The 22,312-nt window shown below is 42.5% G+C and overlaps 1 protein-coding gene across 2 annotated transcripts in view; it reads left to right on the top strand.

The window, feature by feature from the left end:
* Nucleotides 1-22,312, top strand: part of LOC147176834 (transcription initiation factor TFIID subunit 4) — a 77,655-nt gene that overhangs the window by 24,072 nt on the left and 31,271 nt on the right. For both annotated transcript variants that reach the window (XM_086070526.1, XM_086070525.1), the window contains 3 exons: nt 318-448; nt 3,554-3,679; nt 7,089-7,145. In XM_086070526.1, the coding sequence (XP_085926652.1) occupies nt 318-448; nt 3,554-3,679; nt 7,089-7,145 (314 nt within the window). The remainder of the gene's footprint in view (nt 1-317; nt 449-3,553; nt 3,680-7,088; nt 7,146-22,312) is intronic.

Raw genomic sequence — 22,312 nt, 5'->3', positions numbered from 1 at the left:
CATCACTTTTATCATGATTATCCTCATTACATGAGGCAGGATCTCGTATTTGGAGGTCCAGACCCACTTGAATGTCATTTTGTGCCTCCCACTTTGTAATAATGGTCCCAAGTTGTGACCTTCTCATCAAGCCTTTTGCTGATAATGTTGCTGTGGCTGCCAATGTTGCAGGATGAAAAGGTCACATTTTCTAATTGTGAAACTTTTTTTGGTGTCATTCTCATTGAGCAGATTGAGTCTTGCTGGCATCTATCTGGGCAAAGCATATATTTCATTTTGCTATGGATTAATTAGATTGCGCTGGTTTCCTTTCACAGCCAAGAAATTTGGCGTCATGGACGTTCCCATGGAGGTCGTGACGTTCATCTCGCACGCCGCACAGTCGCGACTCCGAACTGTCGTCGAAAAGGTTTCGGCTATCGCGCAGCACAGACTGGACTCCTGTAAGGTATGACATCATCCTTGAAACAAATGTTTTGGGACGTATACATTAAACGTTACACCTCATGCGAATGAAAAGACATATGGCGTTTTTTTTTTCTCCTGTGTTTTACTCTTCTAGGAAGACTTTCCATAAGATGTTTGATGTGGCATTTTTAAGGTCACTGGTGTGTTCTTCTACTTCAAATTCATCTAAACATCTTTCTTTGTGCACATAGAACCGAAAAGGGCCTTTCCCAGTGTTCCCTCATTTTGTGTTGTTTTTATGACTACTGGTAATCATAATAATAGCTAGGAGGTCATTGTAATACAATAAAAAATATTTGAATAGAAAAGCAGAAATTGCAAATATGGCCATTATATATACATGTATACCAACTGACTACCATATCAGGAAATGCATTATAATTTCACTGAAATGATAAAATGCATGTCTAATCAACATTAGATGACACTTTTCAAAATAAATACTCTATTAGCCATGATTTCCAACAAGTCAAGTTTTGCTCAATGGTTAGAGCAATTGCCTTTCCACCATGGAGTACCTGGGTTCAAATCCCGCTTGGCCCACATTTGAGTACTTTCGTAATTTATCTTTCAATTTACTTCATAAGCATTTAAATCTTAACATTCAGCTTTTCAGCATTTCCACACAATTCCTGCAGAAATAGCACTTTGTCTCGTGACTAATTGTTATTGTACAGTATTAATATGATTAAAGAAGCCATATGCATTTAAAAATAAATTTAAAACAATTTCTTGGCGTCTCATTAAAAGGTTTAAATTATTTGGTCAAAAAATACACAAAGAAAAAAGCTTTCCAGCAGCCGTATGTTACAAATGGCAGTCAAATATATCCTCACGATAAATGCGGATCTACCGTATAAGAGTTAAGTTGATAAAGTGGAACGTAGGGTAAAAAGTTAAGATAAAAGAACACCACTGTGCTTTTCTATATTAGCAGCGACTTGTAGAATAGAAGCACATTTAATTGGCCAACATTTAAGCCCAAGCATTTGGGAAAACTTTGAAAATGTGTTATTCCTGACACCGAGGAGGAGGCTGCCTCCCCCCCATCCTGTTTTGCGCTTCTTCTTTTTCATTTCTTCCTTCTTTTTTTTGTGGTTTGGCAAACGAGGTGTGAGAGCGACAACGGGCTCTCTGTGAAGCCACTCTGTTGACATCAGCGAAAAAGGAAGCTAAAAATTAAAGACGGGGGAAGAAGATGAAGCGGGCCTTAAAGAGTAACTGGGCTCCTTACGTTTGCGGTGGCAGGAGAGTGCAGGCTCAGCGCTGCAACAAAGGCTGAATGAGAGAGCGCGAGAAACGGGAAGCGGGGGTGCGATGGGAATCCTCTGATGTGTGCACCCGCATTCGTTCTCCTTGACAGAAGCGGGAGCGCATACCGGCACCTCGCACGAACATAAGCAATTATCTTATTAACTTTTGATAACCTGCAAAAAAAAGTTGTTTTCTTTGTCTTTATGAGCACCTTTTTTGGGGGGGGGGGTGTTCCCAAGCGGGATGCGATGCGCTTTATGCAAAGAGAGAGGGCTTAGTCTGTAAACAGAGTTTTTCAAAGCAAGCAAGTTGGAAGTGTACTATCTTCTAAACGCACTGCAAATGAGTGGGGAACGTTTATGCTTTGTAAATTCCACAGTCCCGGGTGACATACCGAATTGGGCCGATTTTGAGCCTGATTCCCCGCTTCCGATCAAAGGCATCAAAAGCCTGATTATCGTTTTGAGGTTCGGAGTAGGTGCGGCGGGGGTGATTTTCCTCCTTGCTCTTCCTCCCTGTTGAGTATTTCTGATCATGAATCTGTGTGCATGGTCAACGATTTGGGCTGAGCCTTGGACTGCTTTTTTTCTTTAATAAAAACAAAAAATGTGGGTCTCTTTTGCTGGCTGGAACAGATTGATGGCATTTTAATTCATTTCAACTGGTAAATGGATTTGATATACCTCAACTCATCTCATCTCGATTCAATTTTATTTATTAGGACTTTAAGAACAACCACAGCTGATACAAATTGCTGTACTTGAATACAAAAATACAAATTAAAGATAAGACAATTAAACATAATTTAGAATCAATAACAAAGTTAAAGTAGTACAAATAAATAAAATAAATACAACTAAACACCAAAAAAAAAGGTCAAAGTCTCCAGCGGTGTTAAGGATATACGTGGGGATTGGGGTGTTTAAAGTTTTAAAAATAGGTAGTAAGGCTGCTTGCATGATGTGCACTGGGAGATCGTTCCACAGTTTAGGACTAGCAATAGAAAAGGCTCTCGCCTCTAAGCTTCCACTGGGACTACATACATATTATTAAAGATCTCTTTAGAACACATTAGCGCGACTTAATGTTTCAATTTGAGACAGCGAGATATGTCGTGTTATTAAAATGACATTGGGAATACCCATTGTGTGAAGTTTTCAGCCTTCACAGCTGCTAATATTTATTCTCCTCGCACTGATTGCACGCCTAAACATGAGAACCGGCCGTTGTTACAGAGCAATCTAGCAGGAATGTGTGTTTGCACTTATTCGATTGGTCAGATTACATCGCGTTTGGTTGCCGTCCAGTGCATGGTCCGCCGTATGACCCAGAGCCCCCCACTGTGTCACCGCACTGACGAATGAACGGGAACTGGAGCATTTTTTTTTTCCACGCTGGGCTGAAATCGATGGGAATTACAGCCCTTAGGGCGTGTGTCTTTGCGAGTAAACCAGAAAAGCACAAACCTAGAAACCTGTAACTACTAAACTGAAAGCCTTTTTTTTAATGAGCTTTTATCCCCACGTGTGGATATTTTCACATTTAATTTATTTTGAACTTGTCTCCAAGAATTTAAATTCAGTCAGCTCTCTATATGCTACACATTTCTGTAGTCTGTTTCACAGGATTAAAAACTCACTCAGATCTAAACATCCGGATCCACATTCAATCCAGATTCAGGACCCTTCAAAAAGTCCTGATCTGATATGGGAGGGAAATTTTGCAGTGGCACCCAATTACTTGACTGTCCTCGTTTGCCTCATTTTACTTTTCAATGGACTAATTTTCCATGCCATATCATATTTTCCTACAACTTTTGTGTCCCTCGCAGGACGACGAATGCTACGAGCAGTCAGCCGACGTGCGCTCTCAGCTGCGCTTCTTCGAGCAACTAGAAAGGATGGAAAAGGCGAGGAAGGACGAGCAGGAGAGAGAGATCCTCTTAAAAGCCGCCAAGGTAAAGTCAACTTCTTACCACTTGTGCGTGTGTGTGTTTGTGCGTGCTGTTGTGCTAGTGTGCCAAACAGCGTGCGTGTGTGTACTGCGGGGTGTCTGTGTGTATGTTGCTCCTGACACATGAATTTGAGTGTGACACCAGTAGATGAAGTGACCTCCCTGTGTCCTCCCGGGCTCCTGGCCGCAGGGCCTCAGTGTCCTGGCTCCTCCCCACTGCGCATGCACGCACGCACGCACACACGCGCACGCACGCACACACGCGCACGCACACACACACACGCACACACACACACACACACACACACACACACACACACACACACACACACACACACACACACACACACACACACACACACACACACACACACACACACACACACACACACACTTCCAACTTGCAATAACATTCCTCCATCCTAATGCTTGAGTCGTATTGGGAGCTGTTTCTAATATTCTGACCTTCCCATGTCGCTTATGCATTAAAATAAATAAATAAAAATGCACGAAAAGATCACTGCTGACCAAAAAGAAAGGAGAGACAATCCCCAGCAAATGAAAATGCCCTGCGGTAGCACATTAGCAGGGCGAGCAAGCGAGCTAGCTAGGGTTCATTTAATTAATTTTGAATGGGGACAATGTCCCACACTAAGGATCGTCATCATCACACACCTCGTCGTCTTAATTGCGTTATTACGCCGCCGCGCCTGCCGCGCATGATAATAGGACACCAAACTCCATCACCCGACTCTCACGATTTTAACGAAACCTGGCCTGTTGTAAAAAAAAGGGGGGGGGGGGACAATACTTTATAATGTCCTGTTAAAACTGGAAGCTATTAGTTCGAACAATCTATGCAAATGAATGCACTAATTGCATTTAAGTAATAACAGGTCCTACCCAAGCAATCTTAGGTTTCTACATAAGCAGATGATCTGAAACAGCACGAGTAGCATCAGAGTTTTACAGTAGACTGGCCAAGTCATAAACTCCATAGAGAATATGTTTTATATGCCATTAATGTAAAAACCAGGAAGTTGAAATTGGAAAAGTAACAATGCTAAAATAAATCAATAAATATGCCACTGTCACAGAATAAAAGATGACATGGACAAATCTGAAGACCGGCACTGAAAATTAAACAAATACAAATATTATTATGTAAAATAGTCATTATCGCTTCTTAAGATTTTTAGGGGTCTCAGTATGCCAGAAACATCACTAATTTCTGCATCAAAATCCTGATAAAATTGGTGCTGAATACGATTCCCAAAAACTCCTTCAGTATCACCTACTGGAATAAATACTGATCAATATGAAATTTGGTGGACATATCTTTCATTACAGGACTTATGAGAAAGTATTAATAACCCATTGCTTAGAATTTAACAGGAAGTGGGAATTCTGGTGTTTGGTATGAAGCAGCCATTTCGGCTGAATTCCAGGGCTTGTACTTTGACGAGCTCTGACTAGGAAATGTGTCTTTATGAGTGTTTTTTTGAGTTACATAGATAGTTTTGAGCTTCAGTATCAGCGGGAAATATATGTCGGCAACATGAGCTATTTTGCTATTCCCACCTCTACTGATACTCACCTGAACCCACCAAATTTACAAAACAAATATACTGCAACTTTTCCTATTATTTCTTCACACTTGCATATGCTGTAAATCGTTTGGCTGTCTTTGAAAAGCGCATGATGTCCAGCTTGACAAAAATAGCCGCGTCCTGCGATACTGTAATGTTCCGGCATGGCCTGCAGTGGTCAGCCGTATACACGTTTTCGCGCGGCAGCGAAGGATTTCCCAGGGACACGCGTATTCACCCACATCTCGGGCCGCTTATTAAAATAGAAGTGTCGTTACGCCAGGGACACACACATACGCACGCACACACATTAACGGATCGCCACACTGGCTCACAGTGACACTGTCACTGATACTCACCAACATCCTTCACCCCCTTTGTGTGTGCGAGTGTGTGCTGGCTCATGCAGAATTTTTAATAACCTCTTTTGATTAGCGTCCCCCTCCAGCGGCTTATTTAGGGCTGGATTTGGAGCGGGTTTAAAGGCCACAGCCCCCCCGGGGGTGCGCTCCGTTGCACTTCTACTCAATTCAAACACGATGTCCTTGACACCTCCGTATCCTGTTCCCATTTTTGCTCTTTTTTTTTTTTGCTGTAGCAGCAACAGATGAGTCAGGATGCTTTGTCGGGAAAAATGGGGGATAGGTGGTTTCTTTAAATCCCCGTCCACACGAAAAGCCAGTTTCAATGTATCCTCACAAGTTTCTTACCGTTTATCGTCCGCATGCCGGCGCGGTTTCGGAGCTTGAAACCGATCACTTTTGAAAACGGGCTTCAGAGTGGAAAGATTTCAATACGCGCGCCGTACGCGTCCGTCTGGACACCTTATGCAGGATACTCCTCAAGCGATGACGTAATGGTCGCAGCTCAATGACGACGCATTGTTGCAGATTGATGACGTATGCGCCAATTCTCGCGTGACTTCGCGCGAACTGTCAGTCTGTCAACAACAATGGCGGATAGCCGTGTCGTAGTTGTGTTGTGCAGCCTCCTTAGCTTGCTTATGCTTCTGTAGCAAAATATTTTGCTTCTTTATTCCCACGTTCAATAAGTGGTGTACTTGAATCACCCGCCATTGTCACTTCTCCTGTGTTCGTCTTTTTCATGTTGTTTTGATGCATGCAAAGCCATGTTTGTTCTGTAGATTGGAATAAAGTTTTTCAAAAAAAGTGTCCGTCTTCTTCGCTGATTCTTCTTCTACGCTTTCCGTTAACTCCTTGTGGCTGCGCTACAGCGCCACTGCAGACTTGGCATATACATTACAGCCGTTAAACGTCCTCAGCGTCTTCTTTTGGACACACGCAAGTCTTGAAATGCTTCTGCGTACGAGATTTGTTTGAGGAACGACGGGGACGGGGCTTAAATCAGCTGCTGAACTGTGCACACGCCATTTAGAAACACCCCGCCTGCTTTGCATTTTGACAAAATGGTTCACTGATTGGCAAAGATTTGGTCGACAAGTCCCGGCCTGGAATGGGTAAGATGGACAACCAGGTGATTTCCTGGTGGGTCGGGCTGCTGTATACGATGCATGAACACAAAATTAGGTTGTCGTTTCTATCAATATAGGACACATGAAAAAGTCTCAAGGACCCATGCCCAAAATTATGAGCAAATGACTAACACTAAGTTGCCAATCCAATTCAAACATGAGTAACGCCGATATATCCTTTTTTCGTTTTGCACTATTTTCGCTGTAGCAGCAAAAGATGACTAGCGATTCTTTATCTATTTATTCTTCATAAGGGGAAGACAGATTTCTCTAAACCAGCTGTTAACCTATACGCACCCCCACTTTCCACCCCACCCACTTTGACTCCACAGAGCCGCTCCAGGCAAGAGGACCCAGAGCAAGCTCGACTGAAACAGAAAGCCAAGGAGGTAAGATCATTACCCTTGACATTTGCCAGATTTGCGTGTATGAATTTTTCATACGCTTGCCACATATGTAATTCCGTTTAACGTCAAATTTAAGAAAAAAGAAGTTGGAGAAATCATTCCCGCCCTGTCGATGCCCCCCAAAAGATCGCCATATTCATCAGTTTGTAGCTTTTAGCACTTTGACTGTTGCTCTCCCTTTTAGTAGAAAGGCTATCATCTACTACAGGGGTCAAGTCCATCCATCCGTCCATCTTAGTCCTCAGTAGGGTGGCGGGTGAGCTTGAATCTATCCCTGCTGACTTTGGGCGAGAGGCGGGGCCCCTATGGACAATTTAGAATGAACCTGCATGCATGTCCTAGTATTTTATCTGCATATTACAATTTATGTCAAGTGAAACGGAGCTTAGGCAGCGTGGCAACCGAGTGGCTGGCTTGTCTGAAGGTGAGGGTTCAAATCATCAACTACTTTTGCGTCTTCCAACATACCAAAAACTTAAGGACAATGTCAATGAAGCTAACACGTTACCCGGAGAAAACACACGAACGTACGAAGAGAACATGCATATTTCACACAAGTAGGCCAGAGGTCAGATTCGAACACCCAACCTCAGGCACTTTGTTGCCAAGCAATAAAGTCGTAAAAGTAACATTTCAACAGCAGCATTGCAACAATAAGTAACTTTTTCATAAAATTACACCATTGTTCCCGTAATTCACTTAGTTCCCATACATGTGACTTGACTTTGTAAGTTACTGTAAGTGGTAAAAAAAGTAAAATGTTATATGGCAAAAAAATTATAAAATTACTTTTTAATTATACTTTTTTTTTTTTTACAAAACATTTGACTATTGACTATATTCTCGTAGCAATTTATACCTACCGTTAATAATAATTTATAATTTTCTAAGAAAAGGTAGATAATAACACCTTTATTCTTTTAAAATGTATTTAAATTGGAAATAATTCCATCTTTATTCCTTCCTTCGTGTATTCCTTTTTTTATCCTCACAACATAATTGTTTCAGGTGGTGTCATTACTCAATCCCTTGTTTGGAAACTTTGTATGCATTTGATCTACCGCTGTCCTTTTCCCCTATGCTGTTCATTTGTAGACAAACTTGTGTTTTATCACGGCAGGAGCCTTGTGCAAGCACAAAAAGAAAACAAAGTGAGTTTACCCTCCGAATAAACGTTTCAGACGCAGCGATTTACTCCCCGCATTAACTTTTACGGCTACAAAGGAGCGCAAAGACGCATTGTCTCTTGCGTGTAATAGGCTAAAGCGCCACGCTAAAGCGCTTTAATCTGAAACGGAAGCAGCTGCGTCTCGTCTCGTATAGGACACATTCCCAGCGGAGCTCAGAAAGTATACCTCTCTTCTTCTTCATGTTTACGAAAGAGTTCTGTCATAGCTTGGGTTTGTTTTTTTGTCCTTGTTTACTACACACTAACTTCTTTCACTCAGTGTGGGCAGAAGGATAAAAAAGAAAAGAAAAAGAAAAGCAGCCCTCACCTGTTGTCGTGGTTTGCAATTGCAAACTTAAGCAGCACATCGGCTTTCTTTTAAGTCTATATAGTTTTGTGCACTTTTCCAAGTTTGCACTTTATAACGTCGTGATCAGACTGTGGTAAAGGAGTATTAAATAAGGCCTTGATGAAATCACAACAAAACAGAAATAGTTCTTGGATCACAAAATAAACTTTTAATTGTCAGGGGGAAAAAAGAGGGGGGGAAAAGTCAGTATTTCCAACCATTTTTCCTGAATTACAGCAAATTTAATACATGAAAATGTTGGATTCTTAAAGTGTAAGTGTTATGTGCCACACTCAAGCACGTTGGTAGAGAGGTGTGCTTATTAACAAATGCGAACAGTTGCTATTATAGTTAAAAAATTAACCTTTTTGTTTATTCTACAAACAACTGACAACATAACTCCCTATTTCGAAATGCAGATGTTGTCATTTTGGCAGAAATGAAAATGAATCCAAAATACCAAAGAAGGTCCAATGTTTTTTTTTATTATAATTTTTTTTAAACATTTATTTTGTCTTTTATTTCTTCCAGAACTGTATTTTGAAAGTGTTTCCATGCTACACATTCAGTGTGACTATTCCATTTCTATTTAGTAGCAGCTGTAAGTGTCTTTCTCAAGGGCACCCCGCCATTGTCGCCGGGCCAAACGCTTTCATTTGAGGGATTTTTCCTTGCCGTTGAACTCGTGACCTTCAAAGGCAACGAGCCCCTCTCCGCCGGCGAATGGCAACACTCGTCTTCTTCTCACCCGGACTCCTTTTTTTCCCTCCTGCGCCGGTTAGGAGCGTTTGCGTACAGATCTCAGCCCTTAACCATAAGCCCCGTATATGCAAATGAATCTGTGTAATAGGCAGATCGACAGGTTCGGAACCCCGAGGGGGAACCATGTGATCAAAGTGGATCTCCTCCCTGTTAAGTGGCAGTGCGCTCATCATGTGGATGTGGCCAGATCAGTGCCACACATACATACCCTGACATTATAACACGCTCATTTTGGGACATATAATATAAAAGTTGTGCTCTGAACAGACAAAGTGCTTTACATCTGCGTTGCGTTTTTCTCGACGAAATCAAACATGATGACATAAACCGAAAAATGCTTATTGATTTGGCTTTCCTGACAATCACTGGACTAACCTTTCCATGTAAAAGTTGTTTCTGAGAACCGTGTCGCATCTATGTTGCCTTTTACATTACAAACTCGAGCAGTTACTGTAAAAAAAATACTGAAAATCCTTGTAGCTAATCAATCAATCAATCAACCAATCACTCTCCATTATTTTAAAAAGGGGAAAACAACTCATTGAGGTTTATAACCTCTTCTCTAAGAGTGACCTGGCCAAGACAGGTCCACAAAACCAAAATGGTTACAGCAAACACACAAGGCACACAGAAAACAAGAATTGATTACTTAATAACAATTTGCGTAATCAAGATCTGCTTGAACTTATTTCGCTGTCTTTTACAATTGCTTTGTATTTCCCCCAGGCATATACCATGTGTCAATTTCAAGTTCTTCACATCAACCCAGGCCATTCAAATTATGATTTAAAAGTCACCTGTAAGATGTCCTGATTTTGCATTCTTGCAAAGAATTGACAGCTTCACGTCTGTGTTGCATTTTTATTGACAAATCCAAATATTTAGTACGTAGAGTTGAAATGCTTGAAGATTTTGCTTTACTTCCATTAACAAACTCTAACATGTATTCAGTGAAGATTTTGCTACCCCGCAATGACCTAAATAAAGGAAAAGTTGATGCAGAAATAGAAAAAAGTGCAATATGTGGTTGTTATCTTTGTGGCATTACTGTAACAAACTCAAACGTCTACTGTATAAACGGAGAAATCCTTGAGGATGTTGCTTTCCCATGCATTAATCAACCAATATTTAGTTTTTTAAGCACTGTTTCTGAGAACTGCTTCACATTCTTGTTGCATTTTTCATGACAAACTCAAATATTAATCGCAAAGCCTGAAAATGCTTGAAGATTGATCTTCCCTTGAGCTGATAAACTCAACCATTTACTGTTTGAACTGAAACATGCTTTATGATTTTGCTTTGCCATCACTGGTCCAGTAAATAATCCTATAAGGACTGTTTCTGCAAACTGCTTCTTGTCAGTGTTGCATTTCTACTGCCAAACTCAAACATTTTCTATCATGAAATATGCCGTTCCAATATGGAACGTGAAACAGAAAGCAAAATGTTCATGTTTCAATTGATACAATCACAGTTTGAGTTTGGTGATTGATTGTGAACGAAATAAAAAATCTTTGTGCATTTATTAGTTTATGCCGTAGCCTAAATGTTTATTTTTCTAGGAGCAATGCAACACATGGCGCACTTCTCAGAAACAGCGCTTATACACGCACATATTGCTTTTTTTCCCTACTTACACTTTCCTTCATGAATACAATTTGTGAAATAAAGCTATTCCAGGGATTTCAATCTTTACACACGATTTTCAAACGCTGCTATTATTCGGAACTATTCGTATATATAACACCCCCCTCCTTTTTGTCAGTTAATGGCCGTCGTTTCTCAGCGCTCGTGCCTCTCCCCGTTTCCATCACCTGCCCAGCTCAAGGCAACAGAGCTGGCTGTTTGTGTCACCGCCGAGTCTGTCGGCAGCTCACACATCTGCACAAATTTCATCAGGGTAATGAGGGCTCGGACACTCCGCCGAAGCCCCGACCTCGTTTCCCGGAGCACGCACGTACTGTATATGCAAACTCGTGGGGGAAATCACCACCGTCATTGCGGAGAAATGAAACGGATAGGCTTTATATTGTTGAACAGAAGTGTAAACACTGGGTTTATTTGCTTGGCAGTGAGGAAAATTTATCAGTAAGGGTTGATTTGCTGTATGTTCTGTTTTATTTTTATTTTTATGAATTGGGCTGCGGCTGGGGCTGGTTGCTAGGGGTGACCTACAGGCCAGGCACTCACTAGACTCGACTAGACTATAGAATGGTCTGAATACCTTTTTTGATGCTCGTGTTGTAGAATCAGTGCAATAGGTCCTCCTGAAATTTATCATTGATAACCACTTTGACTTTTTGGGACTCACGTTTCTCTTCAAACTCTTGTAGCCGCCCCCCGCATTGTGAAGTCCTACGACTTGGTCGTCGGCATGGTAACAAAAGCCGTACTCAGCATTGACCCAGAAGTACAAGCGGTGGCTCATTACCATGGCACAGGATCAGAAAGGCTCAAATTGAGGCAAAAAGTGTGTTGTAATAAATGGTCTTACTCTTAGGTTGTTTTGACAAAAACACGACAGATACTTTTCAATGGTGAAAAATGGCACGACTCCTTTTAATGAGATTCAGTACAAAAACTGTGCAGGTGTACCTAATAAACCGGCCCCATCAGAATCCGAGTAATATTTCCATCCATCTTTCCTTCCATCCAAGTGCTCCAGGCCTCTTTGATACGAGTCGGGAACATGAAAAATTCAGCAAAGGCGCTTTGAGCGAGCGAGGCGCCGCCCCACACTGCTCTGAAATGTTGCCGTGTTGTGACAATGATGAACAGAGACGTTAGAACACGACAACGCTCCAGCGGTAGGCTGTCATAAGAGTGATTAGCGCGCCGTGTAACCATGATGTAAGCAGAACGCAATGATATAATTTAGTGGCCGTCCCTCTAATGCAGTGGTTCTAAACCACAGGCCATAACTTGGGGGTCCTCAAAATAATTTGCAATAATTGTTGTCGTATCATTTAAAAAAGTGCATGCATACCGTATGGGGAACGGCTCTCCAATAAAACAAATATAATTAATTAATTCCGAATCCCTTTCTTGGCTTTCAGCCAATTAAAACCTCTAATATATTAATTACCTCAGTCGTTCTTTTTTTCCTGAATAAATGGTGCAATTAAAAAAAAAAATACTCCTATTTTATAAAGAATAATGTCAACTTTTGTAATAAAATGTGTAATTTAACAGATCTTTCCAAATTTGAACGATTCTGGGAGAACTGGAATGTTAGTCCCGGTTCCACTTGATTCTCGATTCTAAATGCCCAATCGCAGTCCAGGGTATACCCCGCCTCTCACCCAAAGTCACCTGGGATTGAATCCATCTCACCTACGACCATATTGAGGACAAGGACTATAGAAAATGGATGGATGGATTCCAATTGATGTCAAGTTTAAGCACCCGTGTGAATTCTGGTTAGCAGTCGAGTTTCTGAGTTTGATTCTTCTGATATTCCAAAAACATGCATTTCGGTTACATGGAAAATTGGAAACTCAAAAATGTTCATAGGTATGACCGTGAGTGTGAATGGTTGTTTGTCTGTATGTGCGCACCGATTGGCAGACAACCAGACCAGGGTTTACTCTGTCACTGACTCCATGTCAACTGGGATCGGCTCACAGCTCACATACCACCCTAATGAAGACAACCTCTGTAATACCTGGACAATTTTTTTTTAAAATTCATACTAAATGTCCCTCCCAGAAGATTGACTTCTCCACCAGCCACTGTAATACATATACAATATATTGTATTGAAAACATACAGTTTTGCATCAGTTCCAGGTGGTGTAATAAACATTGCAAACTTTAGGTGGCATTAGCAATAATTTGGAGCCGTGTATAATGCTGCTTCTACACCGCTTTTTACATAAAAACATAACAGCGTTGGTATTTAAATGTGTCACCAACACTGTGCGAGATCCAGAGAGCGAGAGAGAGAGAGAGGGTCGGTCTAGCGCCTCGTCTTCCTCCACCGTTTGGCCGAAAGGTCAGATGGGCTATTTCCAAAATGCCCCGCGGTGAAAATCAATGGGCAAATCGCGGAGCTCACTTCCTGTTTGTTGTCGCCGTGTCTGTGCGTTTGGCCAGAGAAAGACTTTGGGGAGGGGATGGGGAAGAGGGTGCGGCGAAGGCCAGCGGAGATACATCATCGTGTCGGCGGCACGAGACGCGTTGCCGCCACAGATTCATCATCGCCGCATCTGCAGGCTGCCAGTGGACACAAGAACTTAGAGGTGCACTGAGTAGAGGCAAGAAAGTGAGCGAGAGAGAGAGAGTGAAAAAACCAACAAGTGCTCCAACAATAACGACCATATTGGTCGTTTTACCATGCACCAAAATACGACCAAGTGTTACATAGAGCGATCGCTATCGGCCATGTTCTATCAGCAATGTTAAATAGCGAAAAAAAAAGTTATGGGAATCAAACCCGGGTCATCTGGTCAGAAGACGGACGTTTATCTTACTGAGCTAACGGACCGGTAATGATCATAGTGTTTTTTGTACAGTACACGTTACGTCTTTACATGGGACACTAATGGTTGAGGTCAGTAAAAGGCACAGCGAGGTTGTAAACCTCTACAAAACATGTAGACATGGCCATGCAGCTCAGTCAGATAAACACTCGTCTTTGGAACTGGACGGACCAGGTCCGAGTCCCGCTTTTGGATTTTTACGCTATTTAACATGGCTGATAGAGGTCGCTAAACTAAAAGACGCAACACTTTGTTGTAATTTGGCACCTTTTGTAATGATTTCCGGGTAAGATTGACAAATGTATTCTTAATCAGCAGGGAGTAACGACACAAAGCGCCGGACGAAGCCAGGAGAAAAACTATTAGCAAGGAAAGAAAGTAACAAAAATACACCTGAGGGCTATAAAACCGCACAACGCAAATAAACAGAATAACAAATACAAACGAGCTCTACAAAGCGGAGAAACGAAAAGCGACGTGAGAAAAACTACACGTGAAGATCAATCACTCAAGCGTAAAGCTGAGGAAACAAAAAACAACGGCGAAAAATGACTCAAGCAGGCAGAAAGCCGAGGAGACAATAATTTAAAACTACGGATGAAAAAAACTGGCGTGAAAACGAAGAACAAAAACTAGAACAGGAATAGGAAACACGTGATCTGAATAATGCACTTGGACAAGGTCAATACTCCGACGGGGAGTGCCGGCAGTTCCAGTCCTTATAAAGCGTTGATTAGGAATAGGAAACAGGTGTGGTGCAAGAGGACACGCCCCTCTGCTCAATCAGAGACTGAAAAAACAAAAACAAACACACACCGCACTGAGAGCAGAGTCATGACACCTTTTCAAAACGACCTATGTGGTTGTATTGATTGGAGGACTGTCTCGAAAAAACATATTACAATTTTTATGTATAACAAACAACTATTAGCTGAAAAACTCATATACTCTTACTTATGCACATTTTGGTGGCTAAGATGATGCCACCCAAACTCGCTGCTCTTTCTAAGGTGCAGTGAAATAGCTTTATCATCATTATTCTTACGTCAACATCCCTTTGATGGCCCTGAACATATTTAAAGCACACCAAATACTGCAGGTATTTGGTAGCGGCTCCTTAAAATTCACGAGGATGCTGAAAGCCCTGAAATTGAAAGAATCTGCATTAAAGCATGTTATGACACTTTTTGTTTGTTTGTTTTCATAAAAGGCAGTCTTAAGGATTGTACAAAAAGGCTGAATGCAACAAGAGGTTGTGTGAAACAATGAGTCCACTCACACACCAAGGTGCTCATCACTGATGGCTCAGTGCACGGAGAGTCCATCCTCCGCTCTACTCTATTCTTTTTTGCCCACAGTCATTCCTGTGTGTGAGACTCTCTCTCTTGGAGGCCTTTGTCGGAATAATTCTCCTCAAGTGTTATCTTCCTCGAGGCGCCCCAGAGATTCCTTTTGTCCATTTTGAATCACCAGCAAAGCTTGAAATGCCTTGAACCTCCACCGCCGTGTTAATTCTGGGCTGGCTCAACTTTTGGACCTCTCATTTTAAATCGCCCTGCTGTTTATATTTTAGTGTCTATAAATTGGCACTGTTATTACCGTGACATAAGCCCGGCATTAAAATATTTAACCTTGTTGCTCACGTAATGAACAGGCGAGTTTTTTTTTTTTTTTGTAAATTCGCGTACTGTTCCTTATTTGGCCCGGCATCCTCCGCAAGTGACCAGGTCAGCGCAATCCTGGACCGGATCCCACCCACGCCAGCTGCCCCGTCGGGCAATTGGCCTCGCTCCTCTAGAGGCAGGAGGCTCCAGCGTGTCAAAGGACAACGCATCGGCCCGCGTTGTTTTGTTCTTCTTTGTATTAAGTCGATTATATGCGCAAGTTCATAGGCTCTCCTCCTCTGGCCCAGCAGAAAACTGCTCGGCGCTCTCGCTTCCGCAAGGCACGCCTGGGGCAGGAAGGCCCAAACGCAGGCTACCCCCCTCCTCCATCCTCAGTCCTCCCCCTCCTCACTCTGTGCGCTGACTTTTAAAGAAAATTCCGTTGTTTTGCATGTCCTACTTCATGGATCGTATATTCTGGCCTCGTAGATAGTGTCATGAAAAAGTATTTTCCCCTTTCTTCAATTTGTTTTTTTTTGTTTCCCCACTTTAACTCTTTGACTGCCATAAACGTTATAAAACGTTTAGCATAAACCTAGGGAAGGGCGCCGAGGACGTTAAAAGACGTCCCCTATGTTTTTTTTTTTTTTTTTCAAAAACGGGTGCAGGAAAGCCTTGGGCAGCTGTGCTGAAAGAATCAGGCTGATCTGATTAGTCAAAGACTCGTTTTGGCCCCTAGAGGGCAGCGATGACTCTCTTTGCACAAGGTTGGATGGGCCGCCCACCGTGGGCGTCAGTAGAAGACGTGAGGCGGAGCTAGAGTGTTGAGGAGACAATGGCTGATCCAAGCCACAATGGCTTGACCAAGCAACCGGTTACAAGCAGCTCAGCTTGAGCATTTTTTTCAAAGACGGAAAGCATCAATCAATACTAAAAAGCGCATTGATGTCAACGATGATGATGACAACGAGCTCTACGCCAAAGTTGGAAGCTTTGGCGTTATGAACACGTAGTAAGCCTCACGGCTAAGCGCGGCTAGCGCGGCTAGCGCTGCTAAGGCCGGAAAACGCGCACAATAGCCGGCCGGGTACTTCTACACAATCGGACATTCGATCGGGCGATGGAGAGTTGGCATCGACCAATGCAGATTGATAATGATGATGAAGATGACAACGAGCTCTACGCCAAAGTTGGAAGCTTTGGCGTGACTGTTATGAACAAGTAGTAAGCCTCATCGGCAAAGCGCGGCTAGCGCGGCTAGCGCTGCTAAGGCCGGAAAACGCGCACAATAGCCGGCCGGGTACTTCTACACAATCGGACATTCGATCGGGCGATGGAGAGTTGGCATCGACCAATGCAGATTGATAATGATGATGAAGATGACAACGAGCTCTACGCCAAAGTTGGAAGCTTTGGCGTGACTGTTATGAACAAGTAGTAAGCCTCATCGGCAAAGCGCGGCTAGCGCGGCTAGCGCTGCTAAGGCCGGAAAACGCGGAGCTGCACAAGCGGACATTCGATCGGACAATGAAGAGTACCCCGAGTCCAATGCATATTCATCGGAGGAGCGGGTACAGTCTGATCACGGAGAAGACACTGTTTCTGGACTACGATGCCACCATGAATGGAGTGGATAAAATGGATCAAGCAAATGCTGTTGCGTCTTCTTGCACGCAGGAGAGTGTTACACAAAGAAAAACTGTCGTTGAAACATCCACATATTTGTAAATAGCACCACAGTTGCACACATTTGTAAATAGTTTGCCAAATTGTTGTCAAATTGTTACACTGTTGAATGTAAATAAACGTATTTTGCTATCAAAAAACACTTTTTCATTCTTGGTGGTAGTGTTTTATAGAAGTAAAGCACTATTTAGGTGTTTGTGGCATCATTCATGGACAAAAAGAAGTGTCAAATTCACTAGAATGCATGAAATAATATCGTTTCACTAAAAGCTTGATTTCTCCGTATTTGAGTTCAAAACAAGCGAAATCGGATGAAACTAACAATTTTCTATTGTTGATTACTAAAGAACGGAATAAGGTAGAAACAAACTCTTTTTTTCTGATGAAAGATGAAAGTCCAATCTTTCATTTGGTAGTACGTGTGTTTCCATAGTCCAAACAGAACATTTTCTGTGGACCTTGAAAATCAGTCAAAATGCTTAAATCGGCTGGCACTGGCGGCATCCCTTTTCTGAAAACGTCTGGCAGTCAAAGAGTTAATGTTTAAGATCATAAAACAAACCTAAAAATCTGACAAAGCTAAACTATGCAAACATAAACTGCAGTTTTTAAATGCAGATTTGATTTATTAAGAAAAAAAATAGTCAACGCTACCTGACAAAAAACATTTGCCCCCATTGTTAAATCGCTAATCATTTTTTGGAAAGCTGAGTTAATTTAATCCGACCGCACCCAAGTATGATTACCTCCAGTCCTGTTCAATCAAGAATTCACGTATAACCTGTCTGACAAATTAAGTCAACAAAATACCATGATCGAAAGGCATTCGAGAACAGATGAGGAATAAACTAATTGACATCTATCAGTCTGGAAAGGGTTACAAAGTCATTCCTAAAGCTTTAGGACTCCAGCGAAACACGGTGAGAGCTGCGTCCGTCCAGCCATCCATGCATCCATCCATCCATCTCCGACAAAGTCTAAAGAACTACTGGCCTCCCTCATTTTAGTTAAGGTCAGCGTTCATGACTCAACACTAACTAGGAGACTGTAAAATGGCATCCATGGCAGCGTTCCAAAGCGAAAAAGAACTGCTGAAAAAAAAACACATAAAGGCTCAGCTTACTTTTGCAAAACACATCTGAATGATTCTCAAGACTTTTTGGAGCATATTCTATGGATTGACAAAATGAAAGTTTTTGAAAGGTGTAAATGTAACGCAGCAGAAAAAGAACATCATACCAACAGTCAAACATGGTGATTGTAATGCGATGGATTTGGTCTGCTTTGCTACTACAGCACCTGGATCTGGATGACTTGCTGGGATTGATGGAACCATGAATTCTGCTCGTTATCAGAAAATGCTGAGGGAGAATATTTGTAGCTGACCTCAACTAAACTGAGAAAGGAATCAGTTCATGAAATGACTCCGTTCAGTACGTTCACTTAAAAGACATGTTTGAACAAATTATTATTTTTTTTAGGTCTCACTGTGCGGCCTGGTGGTTGGGAGCACCTGCCCTAGTTGCCTTGAAAAAGCTTAAGTTGGGGTACTTGTAACTTGGTCAAGGTCCCACTATAATTGAATCATCATTGCAGCGCTCCTCAAGAGGACAACTTCTTTGTGTTTGTTGCTTTGTTGTCATCTTGTGGTCTTGAACTTGATTTTTCCCCCCCCCCCTTCTTTTCTTTCTTCTTCACCTCAAGCCACGTTGTTAGAACCAGAAGATGAAAAAAAACATCACTCTTCTTCTGGCTTCTTTTAAAACGATACCTTTGGTGATCCTGTGTGTGTGTTTTCCTCTATTACAAAAGTGCTGTAATGAGAAGGAAAACAAGGAGATTTTTCTCTTTTTGTTGCCTCAGAGGGAGAAGGCGACACATCTCCTCGCCTGTGAGCTTCACTTTTGTCTTTTGCGGCGTTCCAAGCGCTCCTTGGGAAGCGCGAGCGACGGGGGAATTGGGCGCGCCCAAGCGACGCTGGTGGCAAGGTGCCGGGGATGCGTTTCAATTAAGAAAAAGGGGCTGTGTTCACCTTGCAAATCCCCCCCACGGAATTCTGACCTCACACCAACTCTTGTCCCATCTTTGCTTTGTGGTTGAATCCCAAGGTGTTGTCACTGCGGGCGTCCATACGGGGGAAGGAAGGACAAGAGCGCGCCGGCATCGGGTCTGCGTGTTTCCATTAGATTGTCATGTTGGGCTAATTAGAGAGCGGCAACATGATTCACCTTGTTAATTAGGAGCGCTTGCACACCACGTGCCCACCCGGGGGGGCCACATAGAGAGAGCGAGGCTCAGAGGCTGCTTAGTCGCCCACCCACCCCCTATGAAGATATCCCCCCCTTTCTCATCTACCTCCCCCTTCTTTTTTTTTGATTTCAAAATGAATAAATCATTGGCGGCGTCCTCTCTCTACGAGTGCGAATGTGTGAGTTTTCATCTTTGCTGGATGCAAATTAGACGTGATCAATAGAAGGAGAGAGAGAGAGAGAGAGAGAGAGCGAGAGAGAGAGAGAGAGAGAGAGAGAGAGAGAGAGAGAGAGAGAGAGAGAGAGAGAGAGAGAGAGAGAGAGAGAGAGAGAGGGCGCAGGGTGGGGGGTGTTGAGCATTGAATTAGAGAAAAAAGGTGAAGAAAAGGCTGACTGGGTTGACGACGAAGTGGAGAGACGACGTGGAAGGACATTTAAAATGGGAAATTCTCCTTACATCAGCAATAATTTTAATGATCTCAGAATGGGCTGAACACTTCCCTCTCCGTGCCTTAGCAGGTCATGCAAATGTTAGTAAAAACAATCCTTGCTGGGGTGCACACGTGCCAATAATTGGGCCAGATGTTGAGTCAGATTCAAACCCTTATGGTCTAATTCAGCGAATGGCTCAAAGGATGATCCTGTGGTGTGTTTCGCCATGCTGCCCCTCACAGGTCGGTCTGGGCACTGCGTCAGGCTTCTTTTTTGGGGAGGATAGTTGCGGTTGATGGGAGAGATGTTGTTAAAGATTGCAACACACATGTTGATAAATATAATTGGGTCGATTTTTGAGCCCGGGTTGTCCCTCTCCCTAAGTCAACGAAAGCCCAATTATTGTATGCCACTGAAAGATGATCCTGTGCGATTATGGGGGATCCCCTGTCTCACCATGCTCCCACTCACAGAGTATAGCGCACATAAAAGGGGTCTGTCACGTTTAAAAAAAATAAAAGTTAAGAAGCCCCAAAACATATCGCTAGTCGCCACAGAGGTTACCAGAAGTGGAACTGGGTCCGGCTCCAAAAATCTCCAAGTTAAAGTAAGGGGGTGCACCCTAAAGTGCATATTAAGAACCATTGCCATGGTTCTAACAACGACACTAGCATAATGACCTAAGCTGTGGGCAGAGAATAATTGCTTCTTACGCACACGGTTTGTCTGTCTGTCTAGTTTATCGATCCGTCCATAATAATAATGATAGTAATAATATAACAGTGATAAGAACAATCATAATAATAACATAACTACAGTATATTCTAAAACTACTCATTCACTTAAGTGGCTGTGATGACCTGACAGCAGATCCAAGTCATATTATAGCTTGTAAATGAGCCCTGCTCAATCTTAATATTTTGTTTTCTACCTGTGAACTTTAGAGTTGATTCCATGACAGCAAATGTCCTCCCGGGCGCTACATATTCTTATTGGAGGTGTTCCTTTAACACCTGGACTTCTTTTTGTATGTGGAACAAGAAGAAGAAGAAGAGAAGGAAGGAAGTGCAGGACACGCAGAAAAGTAGACAAAGTGCAAAAGGTGACTTAAAACACATGCATTCCACCAAGGAGAAGCTACCTGCTGTGTCCTGCTGGAGAAAAATGAGGAGCTCTGTACGGTCCGGTTAGCCTTTAATGGCGGCGTCTTCAGACAGCACTTCCTTTTAGCTTCTTTCGCAGCCCCGCAGCCGCTTGTGACGTCAAGCAGAGCATGTTGTGCTCCGCCAAGGACATCTGTCTGTAAGCGTCTGGGCGGCCGCGAGCCTCCCCTCAGGCCGTGGGGGGGAGGGAGGGATGGAGTGAAGAAGGGATAGATGGAAGGAGGGTGGTGGTGGTGGTGGAAAGGCTTTGTTAAAAACAGCCAAAGATGATGAAGGGCAGGTTGGCAGATCTCTTCATGTATTTTAGGCATGTTTGCTTACATTTGATTGATTTGTTTGTTTACATTTGTCGATACGTTCGAACAGTTCAAAATCTGAAGGAATTTTGAGTTAAAGGGGACACATTATGCAGTCCCCCCCCTAAATTTATCGGTGTCATCATTTATTCTTTTCACAATTTGCAGGAGACATACAATTTGTTTCACAATTTTAAATGCTTGACTCGACATAACGTTCTCCCACAATTCAAACAGAACATACTGCATTTATTTCACAATTCAAGTGAGCCATATTATGCATTTTCCCCACAATTTAAAGAAGACGTTCTATACATTGCCTACAATTTCAAGCATATGTACAAAACAAAAATAAAAAAAGATATTTGGACAGCCCTCATTTAGGGCTCTAATTTGATATGGATCGTTGCAAACGGAAGAACCATCCGATGCAGAATTCAATGTATCTCTCCATCGTAGTCAAACTCACAAACTAGTCTCAATACCACATCTTGGACATTTTTTTGGGGGCTATCTTGGTTTGAAGCGCCCACTTTTGGTGAATTCCTTGCTCGTGGTGTACCAGGTGTTTCGGTGAGTTCACAGTCAATCGTCAACAAATACACAAGTCCATCACAGCATCAGGCAAATGCAATGGCGTTTACTCTTTCTCAGTTAGATTGATTGTGAAAATGTTTTTACACATGCTGACCTTTTGTTGATAATTTGACTTTACAAGTCGCCGTCTCTGCGCTTTGAAAGGGCACAGCTGGAATTGCTGCTGTTTAAGACCCTTTTGAAAACACGGATTATACGTATATATTTTTCATTGTTGTGTGCCGCCTTTAATGGAACTTGGCAAATGTATGCAAGCAAACCTTTACTGTTACTTTCGATGGTGTCAGTATGGTGCTAGGAACATCCAGAATGTGGAAATGTATTTGGATTTGCTTGCGTTAATGATTGGGGATTTTATGGATT

This window comes from Leptonotus elevatus, chromosome 3, assembly GCF_054856555.1.
Source record: "Leptonotus elevatus isolate MCC_2025b chromosome 3, RoL_Lele_1.0, whole genome shotgun sequence".
NCBI lineage: Eukaryota > Metazoa > Chordata > Actinopteri > Syngnathiformes > Syngnathidae > Leptonotus > Leptonotus elevatus.
Note: the sequence above shows the minus strand (reverse complement) of the source record. Positions and strands in the feature narration are given on the sequence as shown.